Raw genomic sequence first — 22849 nt, 5'->3', positions numbered from 1 at the left:
AAGTATTCTTGGGCAAATATGACGCCCTATTTCCTGCAGCTAATATCTGGCTGAAGCAGAAAATTATACGCCAAAATTGGTCCAATAAAAATTAAGAGACAAAATCCCCCAGAACATTACTCCTTCAAGCTTTACAGCTGCTGAATGTTGTTCTTCACCCTACTTAACCAAGGGACGTGCTTTAAACCAAAGGTCAACAAACGTGGTCCACAGGACCCTTGTCCTGCACGTTTTAGATGTTTCCCTGCTGAAGCACACCAGGCTTAAATGAATGGGTGATTATCAGGCTGAGGAGGTGATGCAATTATTTGAATCAGCTGTGCTGGAGTGGGAAAACATCTAGAACATGCAGGACAGTAGTGGGTCCTGAGGACCAGGGCTGGGGACCAATGCTTTACAGACGACCTATTATGCTTCCTTGAACAGGATAGGATAGGACTATGGGCTGTGCAAAACGTGCTCACCTCATTTTTTGGACAAAATCATTTTTAAGAAAATGAGATTTCAGTCGGGTCAGTTCTGCCTATTTTGAGCTCCTCTCAGAATGAGTATTTTTAAGGCTTCTTGTCAATTTAAATTCAAGTAAGCTGCTGCTGACCACACTCCCCAACTCAACATTTACTCTCACAGATGAAAATGGCTGCAAATGTACAAATGTACAACTTTGAACAGCAGAAGTAGAGTCTCCTGCACAACCAACAGGAATGTAGCAAGCAGTTTCTGGAAGGTAAGTCAACAGCAAAACCTTTTGTCTTTTCCAGCAGCCATTGTACAGCAAATACATTGGTAAAACCAACAGATCAGATGTCCTGGAACTAAGCTAGGGTTGTTGGTGACAGGTTGGGCTTGGCCGGGGTTGCTGGATGAGGGGCAGTGCCTGCTGCTGTGTGATGTTACATTCCTTCGTTTTCCAGATACCAAAAAACACAAACTTACTACCAAAAAACAGCAATAGAGATCGATGTTTTCTTTAAGCTCTTGGGCTCTTTTTGGAAGCAGTATAGACTCAAACAGAAGTACAAGAATTTGCAAAATGTGAATTTCTTGCCTTTATGCTAAAACTGGTTTTGGCCTTGTTTATTTATCTGTGAGAATGGACATGTATAATTTCCATACCTGATAAGGACCGGGTTCTGGCTGAGATATATTCAGATAACCAGTAAAAACTGAGTGTGAAAAGCTGGTGCAGTTCAATAGCAAAGACATTCAGTCTAAGCTAAGGGCATCAGACAAAAAGCTGTGTTTTATTCTCAGACCCTGTCATGCTACTCAAATTCCTGTGATGCAGACTTCTTTTATAATTTCATAATAATTTCCAACCATTGTTTACATACAAATTTACCGCATCTGCTGTTTTCTGGTGAAGAATTATGACGCATGTCTCACATCAATGCGTACAAGCCGGACGAAATGCGACATGACCGATGCTTCGAAAACCATCGCATACGTATCTGAATCAGTTCCATGTATAGAAGTGGAACAGATTGTATTTTTTGGGTCAGAAGATCCGAATTGGGCTGTTCAAACTATGGTGAAAAAGCTGGATATGGGTCGCATATTGACAGAAAATAGGCAGCATTTGGCTGCTGTGTGAACGTAGCCCAGTTTACTTGGAGCTCTGACTCAAACTCGGAGACCCAGAGGAAAGGCCCGGGGCCGTAACTCCATGGTTCGGGGCTTGTGCCGGCAGATCCTGGGGATGCATCGCTGGACTGAAATCTGGGGAATTTTAGGGCCAGGTCAGCACCTCAGGCCTTTTGTTGTGTCCATGAAGCCGTTCCTGAGAAGCTTCTTTTTTTTTTTTGCTCCGTGTGTAGAGCTGACGGTCACACGGGAAGAATCCTTCAATCACCTGGGAAAACCACTGGAGCACCGGGAAGTGTTTGGTCTCCGGTTTATGTTTGGGTTAGCGTTGGACTTTTCCCAGGAGTCGCTACAAAAACATCGTTGCTCTTCACCTTCAGGTGTCCGGGATGCTTTGGTTGATGCATTTCAGCATGCGAGATATTATGTGCGCCATGTAATCTATTATTCAGAGTTTAAAGTGTTAAAGTGGTTCAAGTTTACCTTGGAAAAATGTTTCATGTAGAACATGCAGAAGATTTTATAAAGCTAACAAAAATAAAAAAGCTTAACCTGATAAATTGGACACGTCTCAGTTCAAGACCTGAACCAGTATTTAAGGTTCAGTATTTCCCTCCTTGGCTCAGTTTTTCCAGTGTCTGGGTTTTGAACGTGAAGGCATGTGCCGTCCTGTTGATAATCACCACAGCCTGAAGCAGCACAAGGCCTTTTCAGACCTGCGCCGTCCCGTTTCCATACCCCTGACAGACCCAAATACCGACCTGTAATATACAGCTAGCAATCACACAATGAACACTGAATGCTACTGTTCCTGCTGCACATCACTTTGATTTGAACTTCACAAAGATGGGCCGATAGATAAGGATAATTGTTCATCACGTTGAGTCATGACAGAAAACTCTCTAATCTTGCAGCTAGATGACAATCCAAAACAAACAAGTCGCTGAAGGAATGGTACGCGAAGAAAACACAGAGATCTTGTCTTATAAAACTGCATAGTTTACTCAACCAGATCTGAAATAAAAAAAATAGACAACCTCAAATTTAGAAGTATCTTGCTAGCTGGTGAGAGAAATGTACATTGAAGAAATTAAAATAAATAAAAAAGAAAATAACCTTTCGTCTAGTGCACCATTGTTTTCACTCGGTGTCTAAGCAGAAGTCTCTAGACGACTGAGGAGCTTTGTTGTCCATATTGTCCATGTGGTTAAAACATATTAAAGTATCGCATTAAAGTCCAAAGTGTCTGATTTCAAAGCGGATCCTCGATCCTCTGGAAAACTGCGAGGTAGGTCTTCCCGCCGTTCCTCTGCACCTTCTTTCCTTCCTCAGTGCAGGAACTCAAGCGGCTTATAATGACGTCATCCACCTGTAATATTAAGTATTATTATTATTATTAAATAATATTTAATAATAATATTAAAAACTTGGTGACATTCAGATCACAGAGGTCTGAAAAGAAAAAAATCTGAAAAGTGCATGAACAAATTAAATCCTCCAAACATTACTCAGAGAGCATGTGTTTAAGAACAAATATCAGAATCGGGGATCATTTGGACTTTGAATTTTATTTAGGGGTATCAGAGAAATAGGGACTGAATAAAAATAATTCAGAATTAAGTACTTTTCAGATTTGTATTAGCTAAAAAAAAGAAGAAAAAAAAACCATCCATCCTAAGAGAGGTTTTCGGTTGTAGTGGGGAAAAAACTGAGGCAAGTTTAAAAGTTGTGGACACTTTACAGGAACTGGGACTGTAGTTAATTTCAAAATAAAAGTCAGGTGTGTTAAATCAATGAGATCGGTTGTGACTGGAGGCTCTTTCGCATTCAAAGACCAGCGATCTCCCTCTGTCTGAGGTTTGCAACTCAAGGTTCAGGAGGAGAATTAAGGCAAAGAAACAGGAAGTGTTCATAACGGCGGTGTTGATGCTGTTCAGACCGTAAAATCTGATAAAACCTTACTTGAATTTCATCGACTCCGATGAAGCAAGAAATAAAACATTTCAGATGAAAAATGCAGTAGGCAGTTTGTTGAACCAATCAGAAGGATTCTCATGTTTGGATGTACGAAGCTGGCAGAGATTTAACTATGTCAAAAAAATGTTTCTATTAGGTGTAGACTGTTTTTTTGTTGTTGTTGTTGATAAAAATAAAAAAAACTTATAAAAATTATGCACTATCACACAAAACCTTAAAACGCAGTGAAGTTTCAGGATGCGTTTGAAAGGCATAAACACTATTTGTATGAAAAAGAATATATTTTTTAATGCTTAACATAAAAGCAATTTAGGCTAAGTGTGAAAACACTAAATGTCACATCCTTAAATTTGACGTTTTTTCCATGAACTTGGGGTTAAAAGCTGCATGTGGACATACCAGATCCTCTTCTGGCACACGTGCGAACAGCGGATGTTCGCTGAAGTGCTTCACCATCCAGAGGTGCACCTCCTCCACATCTGTTATGGTGTACACCAAACCCTGAAGCAACCAGGAAAAAAAAATATTCACATGAAGGTCATAAGGACACTTCTGGGAAAAAAATAGGCTAACAAACTTTTACTGGTGCTCAAACACACATCCAGTTATCATCCAGGTAAACTTTTCCCCTGATAATAAAATTTGCTCTTTTTTTTTCTGAAAAGTTCAGTGTTTGGGCTCAAAGTTGATGCTTTCACCACCCGGACAGGGTAATTCATGTAAAAAGATAAAAATAGCAAACAGACAGTACAGAGGTGAATCACCTTGTCAATACAGTTTGCGCTGGAGGCTGGGAAGATAAAGTTACCAGAAAATGGATTTCTTAGAAAGCTTAGCGGTGGAACAAATTTCCACAGTGGTGCATTTCAGCACGTAAAACTTAGTTTTTTGGAGTTTTTTTTTTTTTAACGGGGCAGTACGATGATGAGCGATGGCGTTATCAGCAGTGCAGCCACATTAATCTCCGTTGCTCAATCACTACTGTTTACTGTTTGAGGTGTCGTCTGATCATATTTTAAATTCAACCCAGGTGATGACTAAATGATACGCTATGAGAGCAGCTCTATAAATAGGCAGGTTCCTGACAATCCTCCCACCCAGCGGCGAATGTCTGGCAACGCGCCAACGCCCAAGGCCCGTCGACACACTCCCCGACACACACACACGCACAAATCCGTCAGTGGAGGAAAAACAATAAAGTCAAATTTAGACACAAGCCTCCCATTGTTCTCTGAACCCTCCATCAGCGGCGCTGCTCTGCTCAAATGACCCAGAGCTGCAGGGACGGCTCCGACGGGAAGGGGCCGGCCGCAGGCGGCTTGCTCAAACTGATTTCACTGAATTCACTGATTTCTGCTGAACACAAGCTGCTGATAAAGTGACAGAGAGGGGAGAAAAAAAAGCTTTCCACTGCTGCAGCAGATTTGTTTTTTCTAAAGAAGATAAAAAATAGCTTATGTGTAAATCGGAGCATCAAAAAGGAGATTTATTTCAGTAATTCAACTAAAATTTGACATAGATTAACTACAGCTGATCAGTAGTTTTTTTAATCACACAACAAAAATATAACAAAACATGATTTCATTGCAGAGAGATATAGTGGCCCACACCTTTATATCTTTATAAATACCTTTATCTTAATACCTTTATATCCAAACCTTTTGTATCAAGTGGGACAAAATCCTCAAGTTCACAGCACCAGCAGGACTGAAATTATGTCTTATTTAAACTAACAATATAAAAACTAAATTATAATTTTTTCACTTGCTCAATAATTAACTGATAATGCAAGATTACAATTAAACAAAGTCGTCAGACATTTTGTAGAATAGTAATGTGTAAATCACTGTAGAACCAAAACCTAAATTTTCTTTATTAAGAGAAAGGCATCCAGTTTGCAAATTATTTTAGGATTGACTGGAAAAAAAATAGAAAAAATGTATCACCTTTTCTCAGAAATAACAAAAAGACTTTTCTTTGTTTTCAGCCACATTTAATAAATTAATTGAAAGTAAATCTTTTTAATTACGTTCACTTTCATGTAAAAGTCACAGGATTGATGTTATGCTACTTAATATGAAATTAAAGAGAAAATAAAAGTGTGTTTATACACTTCCACTATAAGTAAAATATTTTTTTATGGAAATGAAAAGTCTCCATCACTTGTATCATTCATGAATCAATTACAGTCATCGGGTGCATAAAATCAGTCCAGGAGACGCAAAGAGTTTCAAACATTATGATCACAGATGAGGCAGACAGAAGGGAGAAAAATCAGGATTTTTCCTCCAAAGTCCTGAATGGACTTTACTTAACAATCTTCTTAACACTGTCTGTATCAGTCTCGCTAATGTACATTCTACTACCGCACCTTTTCCTTCCACTGAACTTTCCTTCACTATTCATAAATGCAACACTATGAACAACCAGCTTCTTCAAAAATTTTCTTTTTTAGGCCTGCCCTCCCTGTGGAAGATGTAAATGACTGAATCAAAGAAATAAAATGAATTTTTGATGATATTCTGATTTATTCAGATGCAGATGTAAAGCTGAACTCAGTAGGCAATTCAACATATACTAAAATGCAAAATGATTTCAACAGCATCCAATCATTTCTTAATGTTTATGTTATTCTGCACACAAGTAGCGCTCAAACGTACCCCGATCCTGAGTGTGTAGGCGTATTCTGCTAACAACGTGGGACTAACAATCCTCCATTTGTGCTTGGTCTTCTTGAAATGAGGGTCAGGGAACAGGAAGAACATCTTACTGAGCTACAAGACAAACAGTGGGAACAATTAGTCAAGCACACACAGAGAAAATAAGTCATTTGTGTTGGCCAAACAAAGAATTTGGGAAATTTCCGTCAACAGTTCGCCAATATTTAGAAATAAAGTGTTTTTACTCCCTTCATTTAAAATTTAGATTTAAAGTGAAGAACAAAACAAATGGACCAGAAAAGCTTCTGAGTTCTCTGTCAACATAACATTTCATAATATTCTGTAGTCGGAGTTTAAACTCTGCAAGACTGGAATTTCCCTCCTTGACGTTTTTTTCTGTCTACCACAAACTTCTCCATGTTTGTCTTCGACAGTCGCTCAAGTGCAGGCACCACTGATATTAGTCTGGCTGATATATTAAAGAAAAAAATAACTCCAGTCACTTTTTATTAGTTAAAATAAATAACATCTGGTACAGGCAGAAAGATGTGGGGATAATCACCGGGAACAGCAGCAGCCTCAGGGGCTCCGAGCTGCTGATGGAAGATGGAAAAACCTCAATACTTCAAATCATTTTTAGGGTACAAAACAAACCAGAGAGGTGAAAAGAGAAAAGTGTTTCGGCTTTTTGGAATAAGCTGGCTCATGCGTGTGAGAGACAGTGGCGCTACATGCCCAACATTTGATCTGGGTGGTCCTCTCTTCGTTCTTGTTTATGCTAATTATGAGCTGCACAGAAAACTAACAATAAAAGATGCAGCGGTTGTTCCTCTGAGGGACATTTAAATGACTTTACGAATGATTCCCGAACTGATATATTTATAACATTTTTTCCCCCAAAACATTACATTTATGTTTCATTGGATGACAGGATGGGTCTCCAAAAATTAAGGTCTAAGGTAATCTGACTTCTCCCTCTCCGAGTTGTCTTTTGGTCCATGTCTGCACATGACTTGTTTAGATAATGACCCTCTGATGAGCTTCAGCCATTTTCACAAGGTTTCTTGCTTTCATTTGACTAACACTTTGCAACAAAAGACGTCTGGGACAGAGAACTTCTAGTTTATTATGTAAATGTTTTAGTAATGGCTTCTTTCTCTCTGAGCGGCCTTACAGCCCACGTCAGTACAGGACATGTTTCACTGAGGATATTGACACTCTTTTTTGGGAGTGCACCGATTTATTGGCCAGACAATTCATCGGCATCCATTTCCGTAATTTTGGAAGATCAGTGATTTTGGAATCACCGATTCCTAAGCTTCATACTTACATGAAGCTTATCTACCTCAGCAAAGGTCTAAGAATCAGCCACTGTCCTTTTCTGCTCTCCATTCAGAGAGGTTTGAGGTCAGGTCATGTCTGCATGTCTGCAGTTAACAATAGTCACCCCACTGTTACCAACTCAGTGACTTTCTTGCTATATTTAGCAACATTTCAGACAAAAGAATCAATATCGGCCAAAATCAGAACAAGTAGGTCAGGCTTTTTAAAGGTCGGTAATGGGGAATCGGCAAAAAAACTGCAATCGTTGCAGCCCTGCTATCTTCCCAGCTTCAGCAAACATCTTCACAAGGTCTTCTGCTTTCGTTCTGGGGTCGATTTGCCTATTTTACACTGAAACAAGTTCATCACTGGGTCACAGAATCCGTCTCCTTCTTAAACAGTATGACAGCAGGACATTCCCATGCTATTTATACTAGATTATAATTATCTGGACACATACATGTTTCAGCTTCAAGCATCTGATTGTAAACAAGGATGAATCAGACTTGTGAAGGTCCACAGTCCTCTGTCTTATATCTTTTCTGTTTTAATGTCACGATGCTGTGACACAAGGCAGCAGAGTGTTTGAGGTGTTACTTTAAAGTGCATCCACAGATGTTCCCCAATTAATTCAAATGTTGTGAAGCTTACAAAGCCGTGACATCATCGTCTGGGATTTTCCAAACTGAGTCATCTGAAGCCCTTTTCTGATGGGATTAGTTTTACCTAGGAACCACATGCTGTTTGTAATAATGAGGGAGATCGTCAGTGTTGTTAATCCGGTGTGAATCGGCCATGTCAGTCATTTGTAAAGTAAAACTTTCCTCTCAAATTACCAATTATATTTTGCTGAACTACGAAGTCACGTGAAAAACACTAATCCAAAGCAAATAGGCATCGCTGTGATTTGGACAGAAGTGGGCGGGATCCAAAACGCGCTTTAAGAATGGAGGCTGCATTGGAGTGCACTGAAAACCGTTTGGGTCTGGGCCAGCAAAACCCTGTTGTCCCGAAACACATGGCATCAAAAAGAAAAGGATGAAGCAAAATCAGATGCAAATGATGGCTCACATCATGCATATCCTCTGTTTGAAGCCTTCTGTTATTGGCTAGCGCTAGCAGCAACACAGCACCCAGTAGCCTGAAAAGTTGTTTCATTAACTCACGTCATTCCCAGAGTTGACGCAAAACAGCTAACAAAATCTCAGGCTTTAGTTATCCTGTGCCACGTAAATCGAAGATATAGGTGAGTCATTTATTTAATATATGCGGTTCCCAGATAATGTTTACCCCATGTGAATTGGGCTAAAGAAACAAAAGGTTCAAGACTTTGCAGACATTCGTAGTACCTAAAGAGCTGGTTTCAGCATTGTTAGCCCCTGCAATCACCTCTTTGTAGAAACTCCTTTAAATGCTTTACAGCTCACATTCTTTGGAGATATTTATGTCTTTCCCATATTTTTAATCTCTCTTACTGGATGGAAAGTCCTAACATGGACGGGCACACAGTTGGATTTATGGCTGAACAATAGGACTGAAAAACGTGTCACAATGCAAGTGTTTCATATCAGTCGAAATCGATAATTATTGATTCGTTTTTTGTTTTAAATATCAGGAATATTGATAGCATTGCACTTCCTGCTTATCCATAGTTTTCACCAAACCCTTTGACTTTTATATTTATACAGTTAGGAGACACGGTGGCAAAACCTTAAACCGCTGCTGCACAAGTTACTCAACAGGCTGTTGCTAGGTAACAACAAGTTACTCAACAGGCTGTTGCTAGGTAACAACAGAGTGAGTGTGTTAATGCCACTAGCATTGAGCAGACAAAGCCTTTCCTCTGCTACATCTCCCAAAATGCTGTGCGCTTCTGGATCGGATTTCACTGACTATTCCAGGGGTGTCCAAACTTTTTGCCACGTGGGTCAAAGTTGTAGACTCAAAAGTAGTCGAGAGATCAAAAAATAGTAAATAAGATAAAGTAGCCCGATGTTCATTATAGATCCAAAACTTGAAAAGGATTTTTATGACGGTGCCTGTGTAGATAGAAAAAAAGGGAGTAAATTTCTGCCAAAAACTCAGAAATTTTGTGGTTAATCACAGAAATCTTTGAGAAAACTTGAAATTTTGACGTTTGAAATTCAGAAATTTTCCAGTTTTTTGTGGAAAATTGTAGAAGGTAATATGACACAGCAGATTTTGCATGCAAGACATGTAGTTTTCAGTTTCTTTTGGGCTCGATGTAATAAATTTATTGTCAGTAATAAGAACAGAACTTGGCTCATTTTCTTTCAAAACGTTTGCTATATTTAGCCACGTTTAAGAAAGAATAAAAGCTGATTTGGGTGCAGCAAAATTCTTTACTTTTCAGTAAAAGTCTCTTGGTTTTACCTCTTGTTAGAACTTGATTATAACTTTATATTTTCCTGTGTAAGAAAATTATGTTGGTAACAAATTTTTGTATCACTTTTGAATTGAAATTGGGGGTCGCACAAAATCAGACCAAGGGCCACAAATGGCCCCCAGGCCACACATTGGACACCCCTAGAATATTCTATCAGACGTATTTTCTATTGATATTGATAATGTGTCTATTACGACACATATTGTTACTGATTTATTATCCAGCCTTAGTTGGATTCCATCTATCTTCCAATAAACTATAAAATGTTTTTGCCGCTCCAGTTGAAAGAAAGCATTCCCACAGCATGATGCTGCCACCACCAAGTATGAGATGAAAAGGGGGTTGAATACAAATGAACTGCATATTTCTCAGTTTTTGTTGTATTTTTCTTAAATCAAGTCATCCTTTTTTGTGCCAGTCGGCAATTTGTGAGTCTTTTATTAAGGTCTAACGAATAAATTCCCAATGAAAGTGAAATTTCAAAAAAAGAAATGTGAAAAGAGGTCAAGGGTTATGACTACTTTCACACAGCTTGTCTTCACCTAAAGTAAAACCAGTCTCTCCCTATCCTTTCAGTTTATGTGAATTCATTTAAAGCGCTTCAAATCTCGGTTTGGCACAGCGTCTCCTGTCTGGAAGCACAATTAAAGGTCACATCATTCTGATTTAACCTAACCAGCATGGCAAAGTCACAGCAGATTGATTCCGTGTGTGCACTTTTATATGAAACACCTTCGTGATGTGAATTACACATACGTCACACTTTTACAGCTCTTCTGTACGTGCGCTCATTTCCGAGTTTATACCCAGTCAGGGGGCATTTAAGGTGAAAAGTTGTTTTATCTAGGTTAGCTAATTTATCCCCCCTCGCACACAAAGCACACGGTGTAATCTAATGCAAGTTCAAACAAGTCCTAGATTACAGTATTTAATGTGAACAGCCTCTGCACCGAGCCGACACAATGTCCTTCCCCAGTCAGTGAACCCATTGTTGTAAAATTCCTACATGTATTAAATAATCTGCAAAATTTCATTAACTCCATCTGTTAAAGATAAACGAAGCACCTTTTTATGAAACACATGGCCTGGGCTTTAGTCAGTGCAATAATCAGTAAGGTGAACAGCTAAAATGGGGATCAGTGTGTCTTCTTTACAGAACATTTGTCTTTTTTTTAGGTTTAAGGTGGGAAATTGGAAATGTTGTACTGCAGACCATCAATAGTTGATGGTTTGCAGAGATAAAAGAAAGAAAGAATCCAGTTTGGGGCAAAATCTTGCAGAATAAAGGACCATTTGCATTTAAAATTTTCCTTAAAGCAAAATCTCTTGTTCTCATGAACTTGTCTTGTGCGTTTTATTCATTGTTACACCCACACTTGTTTTCTAGAACTTTGAAATAGTTTTACAATGTAAATTTACCAGTAAACTGTGTTACTGTTATCAACAGCAGCTCTCTTCCTGAACATCCTAACCGGTTTCTCTTCATCTCATGGTGACTGTTGGGATTTCATGGATTAAAATGTGACACATTTACCTTACATGGACTAACAACTGTTGAGGTTTTGAAATCTGGTGCTTTTTTAGAAACACATCTAAAATATTTTTCTAACTAGCTTAAATATAAATATCTTCACAGAAGAGAAAGAGACATTTTTACATATATCTTTATTGCATTAAGTAGACTAAGATTATGCCTTTAAACAATTTGAGAAAGGTCAGACAAAGTCTTGGCTCTTTCAGTTTTGGGCTCATTCACAAGTAGAGATACATACATGGATGTAATTTAAGGAACATCTTTAGAAGATGCTGGCTGAAGCTGATGAGAAATTTATTAGAGCAACAGGTGCTGCACTAAGATAGGCTGAGTGAGGAGGAAGCATAAAAGCCAGATTATAGTTTGTAAATGTAGAAGGGATGAATCCTTTGATTCTGGGAGATGAGTCCTGTGGTCTGATGAACCCAAAAGTGCTACATTTAGAGGAAAAAGAGGGAAGTTTGCAAGTCAGAGAACCCAGCAGTGAATTAAAGGGGTGGAAGGATCATGATGGGTGGATGCAGGAGGGACTGATACATTTCATAAAACAGATCAGATTTCGCATGATGACGAAATTATGTCGTAAAAATGCTCATTTGGAAAGAGTGGGTTTCCTGAGAAATTAGCCTTTCTACTAATTTGAATTATGAACTGCATTGTTCATTTACAAGAATCAAATTTAAATGTATGTAATTGACTAATTGAATCTATCTGCATCATCTGACTGTATATTTCTGCGTAGATTTGATGTTTTTTGTTTTTCTGATCTGACATTTGTTGTGTAAAATTATTTACCCAGCCAAAAATTTATTCCATGATTTTTTATTTCCCTTACAATGTGTTTGTTTAATAAAAAGTGACTAAGTTATAAAAAAGTAGGTCATAGAAAATGGCTCAAACAAGGTCTGTATATGACTAAGAGAAACAAGGCTACTGATTCTGACCTAACTGTGTGTGAGATGTAAACCAATAATATCTGACTGGTTGAAGAGCCTGACGATTCATCAATCGACTGACAAATAAAGAATTTTGAAAACCGACTCAAAACTTAAACGTGTGAAAAATAAATACATAAATAAATACAAATTCTGTTAAAATAACTAGTCTTTGCCTCTTTTCTTCCCTTTATCTCGCTTTTTTGTCTCTGATTTAGAAAATCCAATAAAAAATCCATAGAGGTTAATCTACCTGTCCTTTGAAGAAAAAGTTGGGGAGGTACTTCATTGCGTTGCTGCGGAGGCACGCGATGTTCTGGTAGCTTCCCGGGTTCTTTTCACGCAGAGACCGAATGCGGTCCTGCACGTAATCCGATACTTTTACTCTGATCTCCAAGCCCAACATGAGCTTATCTGGGAACAGTGGAGATAACTCCACTGGCAAAAAGAGAAGAAGAAAGGATGAAGACAGAAACACAAACCTTGGATCAATACAGAACTATTTTATAGCAGAGAAAGGTGCCGGCTTTCACATCAGCGACCCATTTACCCAGAAGACCCCCGTATCCACAGCCAATGTCTGCAAACTCGACTTTAGGAGCCTCCGTCTCTGACGAGGGCCCAGGTATGAGTTCTGGATAAAGCTTGGACCAGTCCATTTCTTCAGGACACACCGGGCTGGAGAGGAGGAGGAAAACATGGTCAGCTACAGAAAATCCTAATAAGATCACAATTATTTCTCCAAACTAACATTATAGGTTTTATGAAAGGAATATTAAATGAGGTTTCCCAGACTCGGGTGACTTCAGAACTTCAAAATGCAGCACAAAGCTGAAAATGCTACACATCGCAGGTCCTCTTCTCTTCACTATCTCTGACAATGACCAATATTCAATACTAGGGAGCAAGTCCAAAAATTCTGTAAAGTTAATCAGGAGCATTGAATTGTCTATAAGGTTAGGGAACTGTGTGATGAAGTAACCACTAAGATGATGCAACTGGATCCATAAATCTGATGGATAAACAGACAGGACCTAAAAGAAGACAAAAGGCTCTTCTTGTTGCTTCAGAGGAATTGGGAATGTGCACGTTATGTCAATAAATTACAAAATGTTAATCAGAGAATATAAAAATGTGCATTTCAAAGTGCACACAACCTAATTAAAATGTAAAAAAATAATACTACAATAAATTATCTAAAAACTTATTTGCTCTTAAATGTAACTTGCATCAAAATAAATCAAAATGCTCAAAATTTGATTTTAAAATACCTTTAAGTTGTACGTCTCTATTGCTTCTATTTGTGAGTATTTTTATATCGCACTACGCACCCACTGGGCCACCGTAGAAGACCGTTTCGCCCACCATATGTATTTAGATTATTTTTATTGTAGTTAAGAAAAAGCCAGACAATTAAACTAACCTAATACTGGTAATTTAAGTTACAGAATATAACATACAAATCTATTTTTGTTTAATATAAACTGATGGAATTGGACACAGTAAGGAACCTTATGTAATTGTTTGAAATCAATATACTCTTTGTTCTGTAATACAAAATGTTCAAAACATTGTATTTTCTTGTCACATAATTTAAACAGAATCTCTTGACCATTTGAGCAGAAAAATTGGTTTCTGAATTAAAAATCGTTTCTGCATCGAATTGTGACCCTAAAAATCAGAAATGAATCGCCAGACACCGAAATAATTGGAAAATAGCTAATTATATGTAAAGTCACAATAATTGATGACCCACGAAGACTGAATGCTGGAGTTAAATCAACACAATATTAGTTTTAGGGATTATAGCGTAATTCTTTTATTTTCCATTTCATTTTTGATACAATACTATCTGACAAGTTGAAGAGCCACAGCCTCCCAATTAAAAGAGATTTGGTTATTTTATGCATCTTTAACCCCCCTAATTGTCTGTAAACAACAGTAGTTTTTTTGCTCCACTAAAGAGACTCGCAGTCCTGTACGTTCAATCGGAATAGAAAAGAAAAAAAAAGCACATGTGGTACTGCGCAGCTAAATCACACAATGAATGTTGTGGCGAGTAAAGAGGCTAATGGGGCAACTTCACTCACTAATCAAACGTGTGGTGCGCCATCGGGTTTGCGTGGGCTCGCTGTCTGTAGTAGCGCTTCTGCGGCATTGATGTAGAAGCCATGCTGGATTCAAGCACGCAATATAGTCCAAAACTTTCACAGATAAACACACACACAAAAAAAGAGGCTACTTCTGGATCGGAACCAACGAACGGAAAGTGGTTGATTCCTGTTTTGTCGCATGCGTGGAGTCGCGGAAGTTTTTGGCGTAATCAGAAAGCGTCCGGTGAGGGTTGCCAGGTTTGTCAGAATCACCGTCGACGAAGGCGCTTTTCACTTTAGACGTGAAAGTTCTCATCGGAAATAAGAGAACGCAAAAATTACACTCACGTAGGAAGAGGGAGAGTATGGAAGCCCATTTCCGCCATGAAAAAAAAAAAAAGACCAACAGGAAGTCATAATTTCGACTTTCAAAGTCATAATTATGAGATTTAAAGTCATAATTTCGACTTTCAAAGTCATAATTTCGACTTTCAAAGTCATAATTATGAGATTCAAAGTCATAATTTCGACTTTCAAAGTCATAATTTCGACTTTTAAAGTCATAATTATGAGATTCAAAGTCATAATTTCGACTTTCAAAGTCATAATTATGAGATTTAAAGTCATAATTTCGACTTTCAAAGTCATAATTATGAGATTCAGAGTCATAATTTCGACTTTCAAAGTCATAATTTCGACTTTCAAAGTCATAATTATGAGATTCAAAGTCATAATTTCGACTTTCAAAGTCATAATTATGAGATTTAAAGTCATAATTTCGACTTTCAAAGTCATAATTTCGACTTTTAAAGTCATAATTATGAGATTCAAAGTCATAATTTCGACTTTCAAAGTCATAATTATGAGATTTAAAGTCATAATTTCGACTTTCAAAGTCATAATTTCGACTTTCAAAGTCATAATTATGAGATTTAAAGTCATAATTTCGACTTTCAAAGTCATAATTTCGACTTTTAAAGTCATAATTATGAGATTCAAAGTCATAATTTCGACTTTCAAAGTCATAATTATGAGATTTAAAGTCATAATTTCGACTTTCAAAGTCATAATTATGAGATTCAGAGTCATAATTTCGACTTTCAAAGTCATAATTTCGACTTTCAAAGTCATAATTATGAGATTTAAAGTCATAATTTCGACTTTTAAAGTCATAATTATGAGATTCAAAGTCATAATTTCGACTTTCAAAGTCATAATTTCGACTTTCAAAGTCATAATTATGAGATTTAAAGTCATAATTTCGACTTTCAAAGTCATAATTATGAGATTCAGAGTCATAATTTCGACTTTCAAAGTCATAATTTCGACTTTCAAAGTCATAATTATGAGATTCAAAGTCATAATTTCGACTTTCAAAGTCATAATTATGAGATTTAAAGTCATAATTTCGACTTTTAAAGTCATAATTATGAGATTCAAAGTCATAATTTCGACTTTCAAAGTCATAATTTCGACTTTCAAAGTCATAATTATGAGATTTAAAGTCATAATTTCGACTTTCAAAGTCATAATTATGAGATTCAAAGTCATAATTATGAGATTCAAAGTCATAATTTCGACTTTTCCAAAAAAGCAGACATGCTGTCTTGTGTGACATTTACACAGTATTCAATTTGATCTGTCTAACCAGGAAAACACAGATTTTTCTCCTATTAATGGATTATAAACAAATTGAGGAGTATTTCAGATGTGGTTTAACCAATGATGAAATTCTTGCTTTGCTGGCTGAGGTTCATGGGGTTATTCTTAGCAAGAGGACACTAGAAAGGATTCTTAATAAGAAGAAACTTTGGCGCCGAAAGAACAAAAGTGATGTGAGTGTAGTGGCAGCTTTCATTCGTCAGCAACTTGAAACCTCTGGACAATGTCACGGATATCGATGGATGCACCAAAAATGCTGGATGAATGGTATTGTTACAGACAGGGAAACAGTTCGAGTCCTTTTACGCTTACTAGACGGTGAAGGAGTAGACCTAAGGTCAAGAAATCGACTGAGGAGACGGATTTACTATAGTCGTGGTCCAAACTATGTTTGGCATATGGACGGCTACGATAAGCTCAAACCATTTGGAATTGGGATCAATGGTTGCATTGACGGTTTTTCCAGAAGGCTAATATGGCTTGAGGCATACAAAACAAATAACGATCCAAGAGTCATTGCTGGATACTTCATGGATGCAGTGATTAAAGCTGAGGGTTGTCCTGAAAGACTTAGAGTGGATTTAGGGACAGAAAATGTTAATGCAGCTGACATGCAAAGATATTTGCATCTTACAGAAGACCAACCTCAAAGTGATAATGTAATATTTGGTCCAAGCACTGGAAATCAGCGGATTGAAAGATGGTGGTTGACCCTGCGAAGTGAATGTATCCAGTTCTGGATGGACCTCTTTGACAAACTGAAAGCAGATGGACACTTCTCGGATAACTTCTTGGACAAAGCCTTGATCCAGTTCTGTTTTCTCCACATAATACAGGTGAGCTTGATTTGAGCTGCTCTGTCTTCTCACCTATTGAAAATATTTATGATTGCTATAAAATGGTTATAATGTGCAAAGATGTATTTTCTGAGTATGATACTAAATTAATAGCATATCTTAAATATTGCACAGATTGCATGTTTGGGTAGTTGCTTGATTTAAACTTCCCTGTTTTTGGATAAATAACAGTCATGCTAGATTTACACTTCCGTTTTACTTTTGAATGTTTATTTCAAAGCTATGAGTTTAGTCTGGTTTTTGTTTTCTTCTAGAAAGAACTAAATGAAGTTGTTTCAGCTTGGAACCACCACAGGATACGTCCAACACACAATTCACGAAGTCCTCATGGGCGACCATTCATGATGTACACAGTACCTGAGGTGTATGGAACCAGAGACTATCTACACAGCATTGATCTGAACAGGGTTGAAACCTGCTTGGAAAACTGTGTTTTCAAAGACTTTCCATGTGATGAAGATGTCTTCAGTATCTGTGTGGACCTGATTTCAGAGCATAACCTGAATGTCACAGATGATGTGTTTGCAACAACTGATCTATACATAAGACTCAGGCAGCTGATTACCAGAGATTTGGAGCTGCATTGATAAATGTAAAAACATTTTGTTGCGTTGACAGTTTGCTACCTCGTCCCTAATTTGGACTTCAGTAGATATTTGATGACATTGTGAGAGTGGCAGCATTTGTTTCAACACATTGTTGCACCAGTATAAAGATGGGTCAAAGCCATTCACAAGCTCTGTAACTAAGCAAGAAGAGACACTAAAATAAGATAAATCATGCTGAGCTGATAAAATAAGTCTGACATTAGAAAAATATATTGATGCATTGGACAGATGATTTTTGGTTTTGATATTTTCCCTTTATTATCAATATCATTGCATTACAGTTTGAACATTATGCTTATTATTAAACAGGAAATAAAGGAATTGAGAACTGCTGTAGAAACCTCATTATTTTTCAGGTGTGCAACCCAATGCTGATTTAAAGCTTCCCCCGCCCCAAATAAATCACACATATAAACTGGAAAAAGCGGTTTATTGAACTTCAAAATTAAAGTCTCTATTCAGCTATTAGAGAAGCCTTTGAGTGTTTTAAAATAATTCTTTAAGATAATGACAATGCTTCAAGGTGTAAAAAAAAAAAAAAAAAAGAAAGTGTTCTTTTTCAGTTGTTTTCTGGTTAAATCTGATATTGAGCTACTGCAATGGCACCAATCTGTTATTGAAAATATTTTAAGGTTATGTTTACTTAAAACAAAAATATAAATAAAATGCTGAGTAAACAAAAGAAAATTTTTGAGGAATAAGGGTAAATGAAACACTTTACTCCATTTCTTCCAGAACTGCATTCAAACAGAGTAGCAACATGTTCATCCACTGAACATTTAAATTATGTGACTAATATAAGAAACAAAATATCAGAAATTATTCATAAATTATTTATGCAACTAAGAACTGCTTGTTTACAAGCGCGGCGGCCATATTGTATTTTTAATTGTGTAACAAACCAGCTTTTGCAGCCTCAAGTAAAATTAAAAGTAAAAAAAATTCTAGTAACAATATAAAATATTTCAATTTAATAAACAGAAAATATTGAGAAAATACATTTTACTGCCAACTCAAATTTATGCTTTAAACTTTAACTTTGGAGTACCTTAACAGAAACCCCCCCCAAAAACACTAGTAGTAGAGTGCCTACTATGACATTGCAGGTCTTATAAATACTCCAGAGAAAAATAAATTGCAAAAAGTAGAAACTCTGTGGAGTTAAGATGAGGTAACAAACTTGTTAAGATAATGCTAAACTTTGAAAGTTTAATACAAAAAGATTTGGTAACACTTTATTTGAAGGGGTGTGCATAAGACTGACATGACACTGTCATAAACATTCCACTTCATGTTCATGACAGATGTTATGTCATGTTTATGATAGTGTCATGTCAGTCTTATGCACACCCCTTCAAATAAGGTGTTACCAAAGATTCCTTAAACTCACATGTTCTTCAGCTGAAGTCTGTTAGACTATATCCATCACCCATACACTACTTTCTAGGACCTTGTTTATTTCGTGTCGAAACTCTGGATAGTTATCATAATTAACTGGCAACTCTAGGTAGCAACCGCATGTGTGGGCAACTGGCCGTCTCTGAATACCTTGAAGTTGAGTGAAGCTAACACTGATAGTTTTTTGAAGAAACAAATCAGATCCTGTGCAGAACCGCAGAAAAAGTGACAGGTGTTGTGAGTCTGATTCTCTGAGATAAGAACTTAAATATTTGCTGATGTTTTTCTGCTGTGCATTCATGACTACAGGGTATACAATTGAATTTATAACCTTTCTTAATGTTGGCTGGAGATTTTCATATGCAGCTGTAATACTTTCCATCTCAGACCTCAGCGGGGAAAGGACAGTGCTCCACTGCTCAATAACAAAGGCAGGTTCCTGAATGAGCTTTTGGTGGGCAAGCTCCTCAAGTAGTAGCTCTATGTTATCAGCTGTTGGTACTCTTCGACAGTTATGGATATCCATGATTTCCAGAAGCTCTTCTTTGTCAACACTCTGAAAATCTGAAAGGCAAGATTCAAACACCATCCGATCGTACTCTGTAACATACCTTAAGAAGCTATCAACAAGAGGACTCTTTATAGAACCAAGAACTGCTTGTTCCAGTATTACTGGAGCAAGTTTTATAGGCAGGTACTTCTGTTTTTGCCAGCCAAAGGCAATAATTCGGCCAATGCTTTCCCATTGTTGCTGTCCAAAATCATGACGCAAGTAGGGCACCTTAAAGTTATTGCCCATTGTACACTGTTCATAAAAGTCCTGCCAAAATTCTGAGAGGACATCCCTCAAAACTCCTCCATCATCAACAGCCTTTTCTCGCCTTCCATCAGGGAGCACCACTTGAATACATATGTCCTCCTGAGTGACACCTGGATCACAAAAATGTGAAATTAGTTCTTTCAGGATCTGGCCACGGTGAAGAACAAGGATTTTCTTAATCCCTTCTCTCTGAACAATTGGCTCGTTCAAAGAATCAAATTGTGAAGAAGAAAGCACTGGACTAGATGGCTGTGGAGACAGAGGAAGGGTGTCATCAAGACTGACACTATCTGTGTCAGAAATGTGTCCTGTGAAAAAGGTAACAGTGCCACTGTCTTCTAAAATGTCCCCATTGATTCCTGCATCTAGCTCTTGGACATTGGACAAATCACCCATGTCATCAGTAGAGTAAACTAGGTGAACATTATCACTGCTGCTGTTTGTCAGGACACTGCTGGTTCCAACATATATGGCATCAATGCTGTCTGGTGCTTTGGATTGAGTCAGTGGTGTGCAAACTTGAGAGTGAGTAGAAAACCTTAAAGTGTCTTGGTCATTTCCACTGGGGTTGTCTGGTTCTGAGTCGCTGCCAGTGTCCTTCTTTTTGGTTGTTAGGTAAAAACGCAAAACAGGTAGTTTTGTCTGCTCATAAAGTTCTCCAACTGTAATATGTTCATCAAGTGAATGTTCCTGGAAATCTGTCATGTCAACCTCAAAATCTGTAATTCTTCCATGTGAATTTCTTTGAGACGGAAAAAACAAACCCACTGCCTTTTCAATTAAGTCATTTTTTCTACAGTCCTTTGACACATCAATTTTTCTTGTTCCACCACCTTTCTTTGTCCGAACTTGTAAAAGCTCCCCATCTCGAGAATTCATCCATCCTATCTCAACTTTTCGAACAGTTTTTTGAGCATTTCTGATGTTAACATTTGCTGAGACCTGCTTTTGATCGTTGCCTTTGTTCCTTGAAATCTTGGCTCTCAATCGGTCAAAAAGTTTTGATTTCCGGCCAGCAGGATCATTTTCCCTTCGTCTGCAATATCCGAGAAGTGCCAGTCGGTCACCATAAGATGGAAGATACTCCTTAAGCTGCTCATCTGTCATGAGCAGAAGGACACTGGAGTCAATCTAGAAAACAAAAGTTAAAACAGTTATTTAACCTATAAAAATGGGGGGGAAAACCCAGTAAAAACAGCCACATGATAAAACTGATCTGTCTTCACCATGTCTCTATAATAGTGTTGTATGATAACTTCTAAATGTACTGATTTCCTTAGCAATCTAGCTACCTTATCCTTTTGCAGTCGTTGTATGACTTCCTCTGAAACATCCCGTGATTTTAGGAAGTCATATATCTCATCCATCCTGTGACAATTACACACAATAACTAATGAATAATGTCTAATAAAACATAACATTCCAAAAAATTTATTATGAACATGAGAATAGGGTTGAATGATATTACTGAAAAACATTTCACGATACAAGCATTTTTTATTATTTTATATCAATTATTTTTTTTTATATCTGAAATATTGCCAAACTGGTGATGTGACCTTTCCCATTTTATCCACAGCTTTCACACCATAATGTTTTTTAAAAACATTTATGAGGCACAGTGGTGAAACATTAAACTGCTGCTCCGCAAGTTACTCAACAGCTTGTTGCTAGTTCACCAGTGAGTTAAATGAAGCCATCAACCTAGACGAGCTAGCCTTGAGAGGTTGAGAAGCCTTGACTGTGCCTACATCCTCCAGAATGGTATGTGGTTCTGGATCACAGTTCAGAGAATATTCTATTGAATATTCTGTCAGACTTACTATCTATTGATATTGATCACGTGTGTATCGTGATACATATAACTGATTTATTGTCCAACCCTACAAGACAGACAGAAACTGTATTTCAGACTCAAGCTCCTGCTAAAATAAAGACAATAGACAACAAAACAGCTGTACAGATCTGCAAAAATAAACCAATACACAAAGAAACTACATAAAAGTAATAAAGAAAAATCTACCAGTGTCTCCACAACTAAATGGTAAAGTGTAGAGCTTAGGTCTGAAAGTTCTGTTTACATTTTTCCCCTAAAATATTTCAATGGTTGAACAATTCTCAAAATGAAATTCCCATCTTTATAAAAGAGTCAAGTGCATGAACATCATCAGAATGATTTTAGTTTTGATCTTAATTACTTTCATTTAAACAGATGATATGATAAATTGGATTTTCACAAGAGTTGCAACTTACCTCTGTTTAGGTTTAGGTTCAGGTCAAAGGAACCTCCTCTGTCTCTTTTGTAGGTATCCTGAAAGTTGAGTAAAGTTGAGGAGTTAAAATTTTCAACAGGGCCTGCCTGTTTTGGGGATTTTTTAAGTTCCTTGTTTTTCAATTTTTCTTATTTTGAATTGCTTTTGTAAATATTGTCAATGTAAAGCTGTAGATCTCCAGCATTAGCATAAGTGTACATAAAACTGCTAAGAAAACAGTTTGAAAACTGATGCATTTTGTACTTCCATATTTTACTCTTGTCTATGTATCAACAAAAACAATTTAACGGGAAAGATAGTGAATCACATTATGCATAACAAAACGTGCATACAACAAGCTGTGGAGCTTGTTTTAACCTACTAGCTATTGCTTGTATTAATGCCACAAAAAAATTATACATATTAACTTATTGAATTTTTGGAGTATAAACTTCTTATCGCACTCTGAAATAAAAACAATCTAATTAACGGACTACTTAAAAAAAACCCGGTTAAATATGCTAGAACAAGGTTAGCACGCTTTGACGGTTAACCTGCAGCTAGCTCATGTTGCTAAAACAACGAACGATGTACATAACACCACACGATCAAAAAGCATTCAAAACGAAGGAATCTAAACAAAATCAAAAAAGGCGAACCTACCTTTTACTGACTCTTAACGCAGTAGCAAAGGTTGGACCTTGGATTTAGGATCATATTTAACTGGGAGCTGGAGCAT

The 22849-nt window shown here is 37.3% G+C and overlaps 3 protein-coding genes across 5 annotated transcripts; 1 reads left to right on the top strand and 2 right to left on the bottom strand.

The window, feature by feature from the left end:
• Positions 1-2565: 2565 nt before the first annotated feature.
• On the bottom strand, positions 2566-14754 carry mettl1 (methyltransferase 1, tRNA methylguanosine). Of its 2 annotated transcripts, XM_028003722.1 has the most exons (6): positions 14511-14752; positions 12971-13098; positions 12674-12858; positions 6222-6335; positions 3961-4062; positions 2566-2953 (listed from the first exon to the last, which is right to left on the bottom strand). In XM_028003722.1, the coding sequence occupies exons 1-6, from the start codon at positions 14591-14593 to the stop codon at positions 2837-2839; spliced, it is 729 nt and encodes a 242-aa protein (XP_027859523.1). In that variant the 5' UTR covers positions 14594-14752; the 3' UTR covers positions 2566-2836. The 2 variants fall into 2 exon arrangements, with proteins under 2 accessions (XP_027859523.1, XP_027859524.1); XM_028003723.1 differs by lacking the exon at positions 6222-6335 and having other exon boundaries at positions 14511-14754.
• A 1281-nt stretch (positions 14755-16035) lies between these two features.
• LOC114136307 (uncharacterized) lies at positions 16036-18151 on the top strand. Its single transcript, XM_028004227.1, has 2 exons — positions 16036-17011; positions 17287-18151. The coding sequence occupies exons 1-2, from the start codon at positions 16190-16192 to the stop codon at positions 17617-17619; spliced, it is 1155 nt and encodes a 384-aa protein (XP_027860028.1). The 5' UTR covers positions 16036-16189; the 3' UTR covers positions 17620-18151.
• Positions 18152-18266: 115 nt separating this feature from the next.
• LOC114136306 (uncharacterized) lies at positions 18267-22841 on the bottom strand. 2 transcript variants are annotated; one of them, XM_028004226.1, is made up of 3 exons: positions 22774-22841; positions 22112-22169; positions 18267-20989 (listed from the first exon to the last, which is right to left on the bottom strand). In XM_028004226.1, the coding sequence occupies exon 3, from the start codon at positions 20963-20965 to the stop codon at positions 19052-19054; it is 1914 nt and encodes a 637-aa protein (XP_027860027.1). In that variant the 5' UTR covers positions 20966-20989; positions 22112-22169; positions 22774-22841; the 3' UTR covers positions 18267-19051. The 2 variants fall into 2 exon arrangements, with proteins under 2 accessions (XP_027860027.1, XP_027860025.1); XM_028004224.1 differs by lacking the exons at positions 22112-22169; positions 22774-22841 and adding an exon at positions 21151-21562.
• Between the last annotated feature and the right edge of the window lie 8 nt (positions 22842-22849).

Source organism: Xiphophorus couchianus, chromosome 20, assembly GCF_001444195.1.
Source record: "Xiphophorus couchianus chromosome 20, X_couchianus-1.0, whole genome shotgun sequence".
Lineage (NCBI taxonomy): Eukaryota > Metazoa > Chordata > Actinopteri > Cyprinodontiformes > Poeciliidae > Xiphophorus > Xiphophorus couchianus.
The sequence above is the reverse complement of the archived record's forward strand: the minus strand, read 5'-3'. Positions and strand labels throughout refer to the sequence as shown.